This window comes from Aplysia californica, unplaced genomic scaffold (genome assembly GCF_000002075.1).
Source record: "Aplysia californica isolate F4 #8 unplaced genomic scaffold, AplCal3.0 scaffold00300, whole genome shotgun sequence".
Classification (NCBI taxonomy): domain Eukaryota; kingdom Metazoa; phylum Mollusca; class Gastropoda; order Aplysiida; family Aplysiidae; genus Aplysia; species Aplysia californica.
Window position 1 is genome coordinate 438741 of NW_004797570.1, and position 17366 is coordinate 456106.

The 17366-nt window shown below is 40.6% G+C and overlaps 2 protein-coding genes across 2 annotated transcripts in view; one reads left to right on the top strand and one right to left on the bottom strand.

Moving 5' to 3' along the window:
• The window catches only part of LOC101855115, a 35793-nt gene extending 31025 nt beyond the window's left edge, over positions 1–4768 (top strand). The window contains exons 26-29 of the mRNA XM_013084531.2: positions 489–596; positions 1030–1093; positions 1935–2140; positions 3293–4768. Coding sequence (XP_012939985.1) covers positions 489–596; positions 1030–1093; positions 1935–2140; positions 3293–3649 — 735 coding nt within the window. The 3' untranslated portion in view covers positions 3650–4768. The remainder of the gene's footprint in view (positions 1–488; positions 597–1029; positions 1094–1934; positions 2141–3292) is intronic.
• Positions 4769–12951: 8183 nt separating this feature from the next.
• LOC101855350 (solute carrier organic anion transporter family member 2A1) overlaps positions 12952–17366 on the bottom strand; it is a gene marked incomplete in the record, with an annotated part of 25504 nt that continues 21089 nt past the window's right edge. Inside the window, 3 exon segments of the mRNA XM_005101826.2 lie at positions 12952–13641; positions 14704–14768; positions 15377–15531. Of these exon segments, the coding sequence (XP_005101883.2) occupies positions 13370–13641; positions 14704–14768; positions 15377–15531 (492 nt within the window).

A 17366-nucleotide genomic window follows, 5' to 3' on the forward strand; every position in this document is an offset into this window, starting at 1 on the left:
TGGTTTGCTTCTTCTTTCCTATCAAACATCTATCATCTTTATCTCCCCTTCTTTTTTATGTTTGTTACTCTCTTGTAACACCTCTAATTTTCGGCACTTATATGTGTTGCAAGTGCCGTAAATTTCTTACTAAAACTAAACTAAGGAAAGTTAAATGACTCCAAAACAGTTTGCAGCAAAACTTTAAAAAAAATTGTGTTGCCTTGCTCACGTTGACTTGAACTCTGCTGCTGTCCAGTGTATAGCTGTGGTTTGCTCCTTCTTTCCTATCAACATCTATCATCCTTATCTCTCCTTCTTTTCTTAGTATGTTACTTACTCTTCACCAACACCTCTATTCTTTGGCTCTTATGCATAATCTATTTGTTTTGCTAGTGGTGTCGTAAAACTCTTGAAAAATTAAAGTTAGAACAAGTGTGGTAAAGAAAAAGATAAAAGAAAAAAAATGTGACATTACAATCTCTCTTTCTCTCCCTTGTTTGTGTCAGTCGCATGGCATCTGGTACATCAATGCCCTCACGCCTGGCCCCCGACCTGACGAGGCTGATTTACTCAAACTTATCCGAGACTTCACAGCGTGCCTCGAGAAAAAAATGGTTTGTTTCCTGTCTTCTTGCAACTTCCATGTTATAAAACAATTTGAGGCATACAAGTTAAAATAGATTGTATTTCTCTCTGAAGTAGGTTATGAGGTCCCTATTATTTACTTTCCCCCTCCCCCCAATAGGCAATTGACATCAACCATTTTGTAGTTTTAGGTGACTTTATAGCTAGTGTTGTTAATTTTTGCAAGATTGCTGGACAAAAGGTATGAGATTGTTTAATGGACAGACTCGTTCATAATGTGCAGCGCTTCCCACCCCCTGTGCATTTTTGCAAATGATGGAATAGTATAGCCCGTACCCCCCTCCCTTATTTCAGTTTCCCTGTTACCTGTTCCTTGCTCTAAATAATCATTAATATGTCAATGTGCATGTCTTCATCTCAATTAAACCTCACGTTTTTACTCGTGTTCTTTTTTTTTTCCAGATTACCATGGACTTTGCCTTTTATGTCATGTCAAACTTCCTCATGCATCTCATCATTCAGTACAGTAAGTGCATCTCTTATTATTTTGTATAGTAAGTTCATCTCTTATTTTTCCATACAGTAAGTTTATCTCTTGTTTTTATGTACACCAAGTGTGTCTCTTCATTCAGTATAGAAAGTATACATCTCATTGTTCAGTTCTGTTAGTACATTTCACATTTTTCAGTATAGTTATTACATTTCATCATTTTAAGTGCACTGAGTACATATCTTCATTTACTACAGTAAATTTTAATGTATAGCATCATTGAGACGCTCAGTGTTAAAAACAATCAGGAAACGACAAATGCAGTTTTTGGGACACCTGAATAGACATAAGGGTCTTGAACATCTAGCTCTCACTGTCAGAATTGAGGGCAAGCGAGGCAGGGGTAGGCCCAGAACAACATACTTAGGGAACCGAAACAAATGGGCAACAGGGAAAGATCAGGGAAATGTAGCTTTTCTGAAAGCATCCGAGCAAAGGAATGAATGGAAAATCATGATCGCCGATGTCTGTCGCAGATCTGGCACTGGATGATGATGATGAGCATCATTTTGTACACCAAGTATGTATCTTTATGCACAACGGCGAGTTGTATCGTTCAGTTTACTAGGTACATTAAATCCTCGGGTCATAGAGGAAATTTTTTCATTTAGTGTGGTAAGAATATGGCATTATTTTATGAAGTACAGTAAGTATGTAGCTTTATTCAGATCTAAACCATCGTTCAGTGTTATAAGTGTACAGTTGTACCTGCTTGACCTAATTGTGTTGCTAGTGCCTTAAAACACTTACAAAAACAAGTTTGTGTGAAGAAACATGGCCTGCCTTTTGTGACTGTTGTCCCTTTGTGTGTTCCCAGTGGTGGACGCTCCTCACAACTGGACTGAGGCTACAGAGACATCGTTCATCATTTTGTGCCGGCAGTGTCGAACCTGGGAGGCTGAGGACAACCAGGTGACCACGCGACTGTCGGAGTATGTGCACAAGAAGAAGCGCATGAAGATCAAAGTGATGAACTTTCTGTCTGTCCACTGTGTGCAGTGGCTTGCCAAGAGTGAGACACAGGTGTGTATTGTGTTGGTGTGTGTGTTTATTGTGTATGATTAATTGGCTAAGGGTGTGTAGTGTGCTGTGTGTTTATTGTGTATTTATAATTGACCAAAGGTGTGTAGTGTGTTGTGTTTATTGTGTATTAATAATTGGCCAAGGCTGTGTAGTGTATTGTGTGTTTATTGTGTATTATATTAGCTCACCAAGTGTGAGACTCATATGTATGTTCATTGTGTGCAGTGATTTGCCAGCTATGCGACACAGATGTGTAGTGTGTTGTGTGTACACTGTGAAGTGAGTGGTCAGGAGTTAGATCAGAAGGAATCCATTTTTTCCCAATTATTTCCGTTATTTTCACTAGAACAATATTAATTGTTATGCTAAGCATTTCTCCATTGTCTCATATTGGTTGTGTCTATTAAATGTTGTTTTTTTTGGTTGCAAATTTCACAAACCTTCACAGGAAGATGCGGGTGTGTAGTATGTTTAGTGTGAAAAGTGATTCATAATTATTGTGTGTAGTGATGGGCCAAAAGTGAGACTCAAACGTGTAGTGTGTTTATATTGTGTAGTGTCTTGCCTGTCTCTCTGTTTGCCCTCTCCCTCTGGTGTTGCAGGTGGTTGGAGGGCACCACTGGTAGGTCCTGCTTTTCTTTACTTTTATCATTCCTGTCTGTGTGTCTCCCTCTTTCACTGAAATCAAGGACAGCTGTTGTGTTTGTCTTTACTGAAAGTAGGGGATTGACGGATGCTCTGGTGTTGTTTGCTCTTCTTTCCTATCAATCATCTATTGTCCTTATCTCTTTTTTTTTGGGTGTCTTTTACATTCTTGTAACACCTCTAATCTTCAACACTTATACAACCTTATTTTGTTGCAAGTGCTGTAAAACTTTTGCTAAGTGGGTGGTTGGCGGGTGCTCTGGTGTGGTTTGCTTCTTCTTTCCTATAAAAAAATCTATTGTCTGTATCTCCCCTCCTTCTTTTTTGTGTTTGTTACTCTCTTGTAACTCCTCTAATCTTCGGCACTTATATGACCTTATTGTGTTGCAAATGCCGTAAAACTCTTACTCAAACTAAACTCTTGGTACTAAAACAAAACAGAACCTCATCTATTGTTGTGTTGGCTGTGATCACTGATCTGTCCTTACTTTCATCCTGCCCCCATAGATGGAGACCCTGATGTGTTACACCAAGCTGTTGTTCCGGCTGGTGGAGTCCGAGCTGCTACACGTGGACACGCTGGTCAAGCGACTACTGCACACGCGGGGAAACAGGAACTTGGACTCTGACCACAGGGCCACCGTCAACCGCGTTCTGGTCAAACTGCTGCAGATGTTGTACGAGGCCTCGGACTCGGACGACTGTACGTACAGCAAGAGCTGTGTTCTGAGCCAAGTGGAAAATTTACTGGGGGCAGAGACTGGAGAAGCGGATGATGGGGCCGAGAATGCTCCGCTTTTGACGGAGCTCAGGCAAGTGTTTGGCCACATTCTCACAGACGCAGAAGTACTTGTCTCATGTTAAGTGTTGGTGCACTGTCAGCGGTTACCTTGTCCCTCTCACCGTAACATAACTCTGGTAATGTCACCACACTCGCTGGAGTAACCGCAGACTCCGTACTGGCTTCTGTGGTGTAGTGGTTAGTTAAGCGATTAGCCGTCGCTTGCAGAAGGCCTGAGCTCGATTTCCCTTTTGGGAGAATTTTCACAGAATATCTTGATCTCATTGCGGGAATGTTGTTTCCCTCTCAGCTAGAGTTGGCAGGATTGGAGCCGGCCTCGTAAATGATCTGAATCATGTGGATATTGACTTACAAAAACCAAGCGAAATATATCACTAGTGATGGTATATGAAATTATTATTCTGCAGCAGAAAGAACCATAACTCACACAGGGTCATTGCCGTGTTTACAGGGCTGCCTATTTCTATCGATTTTTCTGGTAGTTATCAATTTTGAACTTGTACTATCACCATGATAAAGGTGTCAATACTACTGGTTGTCAAAACTACTGATTTTGCAATGGGTGCCAAATTTTATTTTAAAAAAGGAATGCAGTGCTTCCAATCTTTGGTGTTTTTACAGAAATCCTTACATTCTAAAAGTTGCTGCCCTATCATAGTACTAGCCTATCAACTACATCCGTATGTAGAGACTCTATAAGACGTCAGTTTGTGAACTAATACAGACAGTTTAATATGTACTCACAAACACCGTATGATATATATATATTAGGTATATACATACCCTTGATGTCAAATGTGAAGAACTTATCACTGATATTAATGATGGGATAAGGGCCTGTGTGCAGTTGTTAAAGAGGGGGCCTTGGCAGTCAGTGCGGAGGTAGACATCACCTGTTGAAGATAAGTTTATGGATATGTAGGTTGTTGAGGATTGATCAGAGGGGCCTGTCACCTGAACTTCTTGTACGGTTAGAGAGCATGATTCATAAAAATATGATTGGTAGCCTCAGCAAGTTTTTTGAGGTCTCTATAATTATGCTCTGAAAATGCATCGAATGTCTTGTGCCAATATAAAGAGTGCCACCTACATCCAACACCTAGCCATATCGGATAAGGGTGAAAAAATATCGGAAGTCCCGTGTGCAAATTGTGCTCGTTAAAGATCCCTGATGCAGTGCCCCCCCCCCCCCCCCCAAAAAAAATAAAAAAATAATACCTCTCTGTCAGTTGATGAAGCAGATGTGGACACGTGGGCCTATAACAGTTGTCACAGAAAAGATGGCATACTTTGTCAAGGGGGGATTGTACCATGCGGAGTATTACATCTGTCAGCTTTTTGCTCAGGTTCTTCTCAACAGCATAAATTTTGATGCAATAAACATATCCTGACAAAGACTTACCTGTAGAACTGGTAGAGTTTTATACCCCACGAATTTGGTTTGTCCTTGAAATATTAATCTTGAATCCGAGTCGTCCTTGTCAGGAGCATATCGCCATGTCAACAACGACATTGTTCTTGTGTGTAGTGCTTTTCAAATTGTTTTTGGAAGTCTTCGTACAAGACTCTGGTCTATCACTGGGGTCGGGGTTAGGCTGTCCTTAAGGCTCATAATACCAGTTGTCACTGAAATGCAGCATAGATAATATGCTCTTGAACCTTTCTCTACACATAATGCGAGAAACAAACAGCGAATGCACATGTTCATCCGAACACCAATAGTCATGTGAAAGAGCAGAAGGATACCTTTAGTTTCTTTTATTATCAGTGTCCTCCATTTTCTGAAAAAGAATGTTCCTAGCTGCTCTCTACTTCATTGCTATTAGCATCAGTGGTGTTAGTTTGACTCTGAAGCCTGCTTGTAGCTGAGTAATATATCAGTTGGTCTCCTCTTTGATGTGTTTGGCGATGAAGTCGTCGAAGAACAATTCGAAGCACGACAATGCACTATACTCATCAAGAGGAATGTTCAGTCTCATGTTTCCAGTAACTTCAGAACTGTTGGAGAAGTTCTCAAGATGTTGAGACAAGTCATTAGTTGCCGCAAACACATTATCTTTACCATCACCATTAAGAAGACTGCTTGCATTGTCCTGGCCTGATGCCGATTCACCATCCGAACTACTCAGTTCACAATCACTGCCCCTCTTAGTAAGTAAGCAAAGTTTTTGGGCTTCTTGGATGGTGGGACCTACTCCTCATCTTCAGATGAATACTATGACTGCCAGCTGTCTATGACTGAGTCTTCCTCCATAGCATATATTATTGTCTCCATCTTGGCGGCATTGTGTTCATGGATACGTGATCAAAGTTGATGAAGCTGCTGACGATGATTTGATTGAGGAGGGGCCTGGTGTAGATGATGCTGATGCAGCTTTGGGCATTGAAGGGCCTGGTGTCTGTGGTGGTCTTAGGTCATCTGCGGTGAGCAATTTATCAGGAGGGACGGACACCTTTTTCCTGTTTTGATTTGCCTGTTGCAAATGCATTTGGGGGAGTGGGCTTATTTAACTGCTGCAAATTCTCAAGCACAGCATCAGAGATACTGCTTGGGTTGCTGTTTTCAGTAGTATGTGATGACAGTTTTTTCAACTCACGTTGTGGGTCAAAAGGCATTAAGCCGCAGGCTTTGAACCCAGAGATGAGGTTTGCTACGGATCGCATCCCCATGGCATCAATGAATATTGTTGGGAACTTCCCCTTGTCCAGCGAGCTAGATGATGGATTTTTCTGTCTGTAGTCCTCTAAGAGCCCTCTCCACTGTTCAATGGAGTGAAAAAACTGCAACGAGGTCTCATCTCTCATCCAGTGACTGACATTTGTCTGGAATTGGGAGGGAGCAAGAGTCAGCATCTACTTGTTCAAGTGCATTGTATGTCAGTTCTTCTACATCTGCCATTTTGAAGGCTGTGTTTGGTCAGCAACATCCCTTTTGACCTTTACCCAAACCAACTTGATAGGGTTGAGATGCGAGTACTAAGGGGGAAAGGCGTAGTACGTCATGGCCTGTTGCATGGATTTTGTCAACAGCATACACTTTTTGTCTTTGTTTGACCATGTCAAGGAGTTCATATTTAAAGCTGTTTTCTGGAAAATTGATATTTTCTTTCCTGAACCACTCCTTTACTTCTTGAACTTTCCATTGAGCTGTTGGAATCTAGTCCTCAGCGTCTAGTGTTGTGGTATGATGATGTGTTCTCAAGAACAAAAAGTTACTTTTTTGTAATGTTGGGCAAAACTTTCTCTGAAATCTATTTCTTGAAGTTGTGGCCATCCATTTCTTAATGATAGTCCCTGTTGTCTTTAGTCTTTGACTGAATAATCAATTCGGCATTTGGCACGAATCCACTCTCCCCACTGCCAGCATATGAAATATTATTCTATCCCCTTTGCTACTTGAAGCCTGTCGTCTTTTCATTCCATCTTTTGACATTCACCCCTTCTCGTTGGTTTGATGGGCGTCTGTCCAAGTTTTGTCCATGTGGACAAGAGTGTGTGTAGCCTTTTTCTCGGTAGCCCTTGATTTTTCGTAAATATTTGCATCTTTCTGCAACGAGATCTCATCTCTCACTGATAAGGTTTTTTCCTGCATCTGTCTTCCGAAAAGTACATCCAAGTGAACGCAGCCCTCTGTAAAGTTGATTTTGAAACGTCAATGTCATTGTTCTCTTTCAGGTGCACGTTTTAGTTTCTTTATAGTCATCAGGACTCTGTTGTGGAACATGCTATGGATTACTCTCTTTATGACATCTTTATAAAAATCGTCTTGTTTTGATGGTCTTTTATTAACTTGTTTTTCCTCTGGATTTTCATCCTCTTGGATCCATCTGAGCAGCATAGTCCTGGGTTGACCTAAGGCATGCGATGTCCTTTTTTCAGGACTTTTTATAGAGTAAAAGAGATAGTCTCAATCAGCTTCTGTGGAGAAATAGTTCAGTAGTTTTAGGAAACGTTTATAAATTAATTAAATGGTGATTAATGAAAAAAGTGACAGCGAATTGAAATGCGTGCGATCTCAACGACTGATGATAAGAAAGACATTTTGCACATTGTGTATATCACAATTAGTCAATCTAAATAGACACACCCTCACCCACTAACCGCTGGACTGACAACTCAGTCTTGCTGCACATGCAGTCAGTTTAAAAGAAGGAAATTGACCCTGAATCTACCTGAACAGGGAGATTTGACGTGGGTAGCCCTGTGTTTTTTCCTCCCACCCTCCCTGTGCATGTATTTGATATATTTGTTTGAATGACAACAGTTGCAATGTTTAAGTCTTGATTGTTTGGGGACAGTCAGATGAAACAAAGAAATGACTGTTAAAAAGAAACATGGGTTTTGCAGGCAGTTGTATGAATACCAACTCTAGATTTATCCTGCCTACTCCTAAAATGCCTCTTGCAAAAACTGGTGCTATTGTCTGTTCTGTAACAAAAATTTCCCCTTTATGTTTGCATTGAGTGACCCAAGTGCTGTGGTAGTAAATGTGAGACTTTTTCACCATATGTTGCTGTAGGTGAAGTGGAATGTGTTCAATCAATGTCCATATGATGGTAAATGTCGCTTGCCCATGTGGGGATGTATTTTATTGAGTATCTCTTTTGGATGGAAGGTTGCATCCCTCTCAGCCTGGGTCGTCCCTGACTGACAAGTGTCGAAGCAATCCACTTCATGAATGATTTAAATTATGTTGATGGAGGTGTAAAACATGTAGGCCTACAATTACATTTTTTTTCAGCATTATTATGGCTGATATCACCTGCTTCTTCCTGCATGTGTTGATGTGATTTTGTAGAAAATTTGAACACCACTAAACTACCTTCAGTGTCTTTCAGAACCTGTGCCTTGAAAAGAGCACTGTTCGTGTACATGTGTCTGTTTATTTATTCCCAGTAATTATCCAGCAGAAGGTTTTTATTTTCACAGAATGTCTCAATATTTATCAGTTTTTGGAATTGTGTTCTTTGTGTAAGCAATGTGTTCTGAGGTATTATATACTCAATTTATTTTACTGGAATGTTTTCATTAATTAACATGTTGGCCCATTGTATGCACTATGCTTTCTTCCTAGTGTTGTGATCTACAAGCACAACCTCAGACACTTGCACTGTAAGTTTGTTCAGTAGAGCTACGCAGTGTAACATTAAGAGTTTGGGTATCTAGACAGAGATACAAGCCAAATGAAGTCAGATGAAAGTGTCCAAAATTGGCATGGTTTTGCTTGCACTCTGATTAGGATAAACAAGAATTTAGCCAGAAAGTGGCTCACAGATGTACATATTAGCTAGGAATTTTTGAAGCAAATAAAATTGTTGAGTAAAACGTTTCAAATTATGCTTCCTGTATTGTATCGGCTGAGAAGCCCTTCCATTTTTATTTATACCTCATTTGCATTACTTGATGCTTTTGTCAATGCATGGTTGCTTCCAGTCTTGACAACATTTTTAATCATTGTGAAATTGAAATAAAAAGATATATTCATTTGTGTATGTATCTGTGCGTGTGTGTCAGTGTTTGCATTTGAACAGAGCAGTTTGGAGAATTGTGAGTTGTGTATTGTCAATAATAAAGACAAAGGATGCTGCTGTTACGAGTTGTGCTCTTGAGTTGGTGTATCCGACCAAGTGTCTTCCCTTCAGTCCAGTGTTACATGTTGTGCCCGTGTGTACATATGTGTGTTGAGACTCAGACTGATGGGCTGGAACCCAAATGGCCGCTGGATCAGAAAAGTAAAGTAAAGTGTGTTGAGACTCACCATTGTTGTCCATTTTCGTCCTGGCAACTTGGCCCATGGAATAAATAATTTGTAATATGTGGGTGGTTGGTGGATGCTGTGGTATGGTTTGTTCCTTAACCCTATCAGTATGCCCTGGGGTAATTTTGTACTCCCGGGGTTGTATTCTTCACATTTTAGAATACTTTTTGTACGGAGTTCTCTTTGAAACTTTCAGTATTTCTTTTGACAGACTGCTATGCAAAACGTACGGATTGGATTAACGAGTAAATTTCCTCTTTGGAAAGTGGTGGCACAGAGTCCCCCACGTCATTTGGATATGATAGTAAAACACACGGATAGGGTTAAGTTCTTTCTTGTCAAACATCTGCCCTCCTTATCTCTCCCCTTTCTTTTTTGTGTTTGTTACTTTCTTGTAACACTTCTAATCTATGTGGGTGGTTGGCGGGTGCTCTGGTGTGGTTTGCTTCTTCTTTCCAATCAAACATCTATTGTCCTTATCTCCCCTTCTTCTTTTTTATGTTTGTTACTCTCTTGTAACACCTCTAATCTTCTGGCACTCATATGACCTTATGCCTTATGCAGTTGCGAGAGCCGTAAAACCTCTACTAAAACTAAACTTCTAATCTGTGGCATTTATGTGACCTAATTCAATAAATTGTGTTGCAAGTGCTGTAAAACTCGTATCAAAACATAAAAAAATTGTAACATAACGATATGTCATGGTATAAATTATTTATATGCTTTCAAAAAAGGGGACATTGGCTTACAAGTTGTATATACATGAATTTATGTTCTCTTTGCACATGTGTAGCATTGTCTTCAAGCAACAAATAACAAATTTGAACAGCATTACTCCCAGACTGATGCACAGGGGTACACTGGCACTCACACACGTTCATACACAAAGAAAGAATTTTAAAAATGTCCATTCCGACCCCTAGACAGACACCTACTCTTGCTCTCATGTATGGGTAATAAAATACTGCACCAATAGTGCCAATTTACAACAAAAAATGTATACGTGATAAGTATAAGGCCTGTATGTGTCTAATATAGTAATACGGTGAAGATGACATCATCGTGAACAGGTCTTATTGGTGCAAGATTTCATTTTTGAACGCGTATACTACATTTTGGACACGATATACATCAAATACAGGCCTACTTAATAAGCAAAAGAAGGCTATCATAACATGTATGCCTTTTACAGTTATGTAGCCTGCATATTATGTGATCAAGCCCAATGATTTTGACACTACAAAAATGATTACCATACTCGAGACAACTATGCAACCCTCCCCTCCCCACAAAAACCCACCCCACCCCACCCCACCCCTTCAATCACATAGACATATTCTCAACATTAAAGTAGCAATAGGAAGAGCACTTGTTATAATGGTTGTTCCAAATTTGCACTTATATTTATAATCATATATATATATATATATATATATATATATATATATATATATATATATATATATATATATTGTTATGACATCTCAAAACAAAATAATAGAAGCAAATCATGAGTAAAATGACAAAATAAGCAATTATTACAAAAGAATTGTGTTTGTACGGTACATTACATTGTATTCTGTTCATAATCATGTCAATAACATTACAGCACCAATAGATATGCAGAAGTTAACAAACGATATTGCGGAATCTCGCTGCCTGGTCATGAAATCATGAAAGTACATGCACTGTACATATTTATCAGTGAGGTGTTTTTTGCCTCGTGCCCAATGCTCAAGGCACTTGACTTAGAAGTAGAAGGAAATAATTCATTGGCTCAACCCTAGGCAGAGAAACCCAAAACTCTATGGGGGCCTGGAGGGCTTACGGCGACAGCAGCCTTTGCACTAGAATGGGATGTCCATTTAAAGATGAACGGAGAAGGAACTTTAAGAAGTGAGGTGTTTGTAGACAAGCCACGTTATTAGCAACTTGTCAGTCCCAACATGTCGGTGGCATTATGTCAAGTCTTAGTCAGTCACATCATATCCGTGGCATTATGTCAGTCTTATGTCAGTGGCAATGTATGTCAGTCACATCTGCATGTCGGTGGCAATATGTCAAGTCACATCATGTATTGTCAGTAGCAATATGTCAGTCACATCATGTCAGTAGCAATATGTCAGTCACATCATGTCAGTGGCAATATGTAATTGAGGGCCGCCAAGTAAACTATGGTAAGTCATGTTTTTTAAAAAATTTTACAGGAGAGAGAAAAAAAGGATTTTCTTGAAACGTTTTTAGTGGATAAACTTTATTTTCATAAGGGAGCCTACAAATGCCATGACAGACATACGGCTCACTTATGAAAATAAAGTTTATCATTTCCATAAGGGAGCCTACAAATGCCATGACAGACATATGGCTCACTTATGAAAATAAAGTTTATCATTTTCATAAGGGAGCCTACAAATGCCATGACAGACATATGGCTCACTTATAAAAATAAAGTTTATCATTTCCATAAGGGAGCCTACAAATGCCATGACAGACATATGGCTCACTTATGAAAATAAAGTTTATCATTTTCATAAGGGAGCCTACAAATGCCATGACAGACATATGGCTCACTTATGAAAATAAAGTTTATCATTTCCATAAGGGAGCCTACAAATGCCATGACAGACATATGGCTCACTTATGAAAATAAAGTTTATCATTTTCATAAGGGAGCCTACAAATGCCATGACAGACATATGGCTCACTTATGAAAATAAAGTTTATCATTTTCATAAGGGAGCCTACAAATGCCATGACAGACATATGGCTCACTTATGAAAATAAAGTTTATCATTTTCATAAGGGAGCCTACAAATGCCATGACAGACATATGGCTCACTTATGAAAATAAAGTTTATCATTTTCATAAGGGAGCCTACAAATGCCATGACAGACATATGGCTCACTTATGAAAATAAAGTTTATCATTTTCATAAGGGAGCCTACAAATGCCATGACAGACATATGGCTCACTTATGAAAATAAAGTTTACCATTTTCATAAGGGAGCCTACAAATGCCATGACAGACATATGGCTCACTTATGAAAATAAAGTTTATCCAACCAAAAACGCTTCAAGAAAATCCATTTTTTGTCTCTCCTGTAAAACCTGAGAAACTTGACTTACCATAGTTTACTTGGCGGCCCTCGTGTCCGTCACATCATGTCAGTCGTGTGTCAGTTGGGTGGTTGGCGAATGCTCTGGTGTGGTTTGCTCCTTCTTTCCTATCAAATATCTATCGTCCTTTTCTTTAAATGGTACTGTGCAACCTTTTGTAATAACAAGCCTAACCTTTGGCATTTACACAGTATGACCTAATTTTGTTACAAGTGCCGTATAACGCTTACTAAAACTAAAGCAAAAAAGTCTTATGTCAGTCTCATCATGTGTCTGTGTTCATCTCAGCGACTTGTAGGTTACGTGGGTGGTTGGAGGGCGCCACTGGTAGGTCCTATTTTTTTCTTTACGTGAGTGGTTGGAGGGCGACCTTGGTAGGTCCCACTTTTTTCTTTCTCCCTATTGTTTCTGTCTGCATGTCTCACATTTCCATGTGGGTGGTTGGCGGGTGCTCTTGTATGGTTTGCTCCTTCTTTCGTATTCTTGTCTCTCCTCTTTCCTTTTATGTTTGTTACTCTATTGTAACACCACTAATCTTCAGCACTTATATGACCTAATAGTAAGTGTTTCAAATGCGGTAAAACTAATTTTTCTAAATAAAACGAATGTGCTCAGGCCCAAGCACCTAGTGAAATGTGTCTGTTGTTTTGCTGACATGCTACCAGAACAAATTTCTGCCGCCAGATGAATAAAGATTGTTATTGAGTTATTGACATTACCTTCACAAAGGACGCCACTGTTAGGTCACATACATAATGTGTTTTCTTTCCCTTTGATGCGTCTATCTTTCTGTTGTTTTTTCATTGCATCTAGTGATCGTTAAAATGTCAAGTTGATATGCCTCTTTTTTTAAAAATCTCAAACTCAAACAAAAAGTTGTTTGGACTGGTTACTGTAATGTACAGCTCACCTCAACTCCATCTCCCTTCCCTCCCCTTCTTCTTTCTTCCCTTTCGTCTTTCCTTCCTTCTCCCTCTCCCCCCTGTCCCCCTTGCGCACCAGCCACAACATAACGGCCAGCACTAAGATATCACAGGCCCGCAGGCCGATATTTAGTCCGTAGAACCGGAAGCGCAATTGGTCCCGGTGGTGCAGCAAGCAGTAGCCACTTCCGGGGGACCACAGTCGGCAGGTGGCGTCTACCAGGATCCCGTAGATCACCGGGGATGGGAGGAAACCTGGGGAAATAGGTGTAAAGCGGTTTGGGGGGTTTGAAATCGATTTAAGGAGAAACGCGTTTATTAATAATGGTCATTTGGTATAGAGAAAAACGAAGACACAGGAAGGACCAACAAAAGAAAAGAGCAAGTTGGGCCTATCTAATTATGCCCCACTTCCCACTGAGAGGTTGAAGTTGAAACAAGGCATCCAAAAATAAATCCGTTAGTACTTGTAACCTCGGGTTAGGGGCTGGCTCTTCGCCGTTGCACACAGAAGACCCGAGTTAGATTCCCATATTATGGAGATGTTTTTTGTTTTTATTGTATTTTTCTTTTTCTTTTTAGTTTAACGAGCATCCCCGTATGTCTGCTGGAATGTTGTAGCTGTAGCCCACTCAGCCAGAGCTGAAGACACAGGCAAGGTGTATGACGCCCGCCTCCTAAATGAATCGAAATTAATTCGATAGAAGCGTTAAACATCTTCAATAACGTACGATCTTTCATGATTTCCTATTCCTTCACAACCAACTAAAGTAAAAGGGTCATGATTCATCTCGTCTGGAGGCAGAGCGTGAGTGGTTGGCCAGTGCAGTGGTGACTAGCGCTGTTTGCTCTTTTTTTCCTATCAAACAAGCATATCGTCACCTGGGTACAACAACACTGTAAGCCACACTGTCAAAAAAAACAACACACCCTTTTTAATGCTTTTTTTTCTACTATATGTAACATTGCAGATGCTGTTTCAAATATTTAGACATGTAGCTCAATAACCATCGCCAGAGCAACATCCCGACTTCAATGTTTAACAAACATTGATAAATGAATTGACTAAGTTATTTCCTTCTCCTGTAACATTTTGTTTCTATGGGATACAGGGAATCTGTCGTCCTTATCGTTCCTCCTTTTCTAAGAAGGTTACTCTTTAGTAACACCTCTAGTCTTCGGAACTTATAAGTTATATGACATATTTGTATTGCAAGTGCCGTAAAGCTTACAAAAACCTTTTTAAAAAGCAGGCTTGGCTAGCAGGTATAAAACACGAGGACTTGCTAAGAAATGTGGTCAGGTAAAAACGCTTACCTAGTATGGTCTGGATGAAAGACACAAGACCAGCCGCTAGACTCTCATCCCTGGGCTCTACCGACCTGTAAGAGAGCGGTAAGTAAATCAAAATAAACGAACATAAAATAAATTCGTAAACCAAGATATATGTCATTTCTAGACTTTGTCTTGCTATGACCAAATGTACAAGGGCCAGCAAATCAAACAAATCACACATCACACACACACACACACACACACACACACACACACACACACACACACACACACACACACACACACACACACACACACTTTCTCTCTCTCTCTCTCTCTTACTCTCTCTCTATCTTTTTTACTTTTTCTCCCCCTCTCCCCCCCCCCTCTCTCTCTCTCTCTCTTTCTTTTTTTCTCTTTTATATATGTACACAAACATACACACACAGACTCTTTACACTATACATAAATGCACACAAGTACACTTTTATACACACACATATTATGTGCATACATGTATGCGTGTGCGCACATGTGTGCATGTGTTTGTGTATCTGTGTGCGTGTGTGTGTGTGTGCGTGAGTGTGCATGTATGTGTGTGTGTGTGCGTGAGTGTGCATGTATGTGTGTGTGTGTGTGTTCACACCAATACACGAGTGCAATTAATAAAAATTCCCCACCAACTCGTCATACAGCTGATGACGTCAACACTCACCTAATGGTCATCATATAGCTGGGCATGAGGCCCAGGCAGGCTATCAACGTTGAGGAAAAGACCACGGCCATGTAAGGGATGAAGAACGGGCAGTCCAGCTGGCACTGACCAGGGGTCAAGGAAGTCACGTTCGCCGCCGTGCAGTTGGAGAAAATCTGAAAGAAGAGGAGGGAAGAGTTCATGTTCCTTATGAAAGACATCGGGAGTTTGGGTGTTATTAGGTTATCAAAAAGGCAGGACCTCCGAATTTAACGTCTGTCTCTGAAAGGACGAAGCAAAACAATATTATGTTGAGTTTGAGAGACTTGGAAATTTCTGCAAAACGATCCGAGTTCAAGAACACCCCGTTTGGGATTCGAACCAGGGCCATCTGCTCCGTTCTCCAGTATGATACCAACTGAGCTAACGGAGCACCTTTGTTTGAGTAAACAGAAGCAAATCGACACAATCGCGACAATTTAGTACAGGGACAGAGTAAGACGTACAAATTTGGGGAGAGAAAAGAAGTACAATGTAGGACCTATCAGTGGCACACTCCAACTTCCCGCGCAACAGTGCAGGGACAGGGGTATGTTGGAGTGAGGAAAACAATCGTGTGCCGGTTTATTTGAAGGTCTACCACGCTACGGCGGTCTACCTTATTAAGTCCTGCCCGATCTAGGCACTAGGCATAGCATAAGTCCCTTTTGATTGACCACAGCAATGACAGCGCTGGGGGCATTTAGATCCAAGGCGGTGGCGTTTGCAATTGTGACGTTAATATTTTCACGAAATCAAAAGCCCCCCCCCCCCCCCCGCCCTAACCTCCGGGGGGGGGGGGAGAGAGAGAGAGAGAGAGAGAGAGAGAGAGAGAGAAAGAGAGAGGGAGGCCGAGAGAGGGTGAGAGAGAGAGGACAAGAGAGAGAGAGAGAGAAAGAGAATGCGAGATAGAGAGATGGAGAGTGATAGAGAGAGAGAAAGAGAGACAAGGGGGGAGGGGCACCCAAACACCCATCAGCCAGACATCAGCAGACAACTGGACGGACAGACTGAAAAAGAAAAGGGGGAAAAGAGAGTGTATACGTTACAGTAAGAACGCGTACCTAGTGAATACGCGTAATCACTGAATATTTTAGTGAATACACGTAATCCCCGTTTCACTCATGGGTTTCACGTAATCACTGAAATTTCTAGTGATTACGCGAAATCCCTAAAATTAGACCTATCATTTTACCTGTTTTTACATCTGAGAATTCAGTAAATTCACGTAATAGCCCCGCCACACTGTACAGGGATTACACGTTTTCACTGAAATATTCAGTGATTACGCGTATTAACTAGATTGATCTACGTGTTCTTACTGTAACAGATATGCCAGCTGGCAAACAAAGAGACAACGTTTGTGTGCCAGTTCCACTTGTTGATCGAGGGAGAGGCGATCCTAGAAATATCCTTGGGGTCATAATTGACAGACAAGAAGATAGCCGTAAAAGCTGGTTTGTATTCCAGAAATCAGTTCGATCTGTGCCCTGAGCGTCTTCTGAACACTGACGACATAAACACCGAAAAAATAGTTTCACTGCGTTCGGCGGTGATTTTTTCAATCCTCTCCAGGTGGACAAGGCTTCACAAGATGCAACTGTACTGGTGCCAAAAAGTGTAGTTCGAGGCGATGTAAATGCCGTAAAGCTGGTCTTCAGTGAAATTCACACTGTCATAGCAGCTTCAATTGTTGTAACAAGTGACGACGTCGATGGATTTTAGTCTTAAGTATTTAAGTGAAAACTGAAACATCAACAACAATAACAACAACAACAACAATGGTGTCTGCCATTTAAAAAAATTAAATGCTTTGTTTTTATATTGTGGAGCAGGTGTGTGTATGTGTGTGTGTGTGTGTGTGTTGTGTGTGTGAGTGTGTGTGTGTTGTGTGTATATGTGTTTTGTGTGTGTGTGTTTTGTGTGTGTGTGTGAGAGAGAGGGAGAGAGAAGGGAGGGAGAAAGAGAGAGA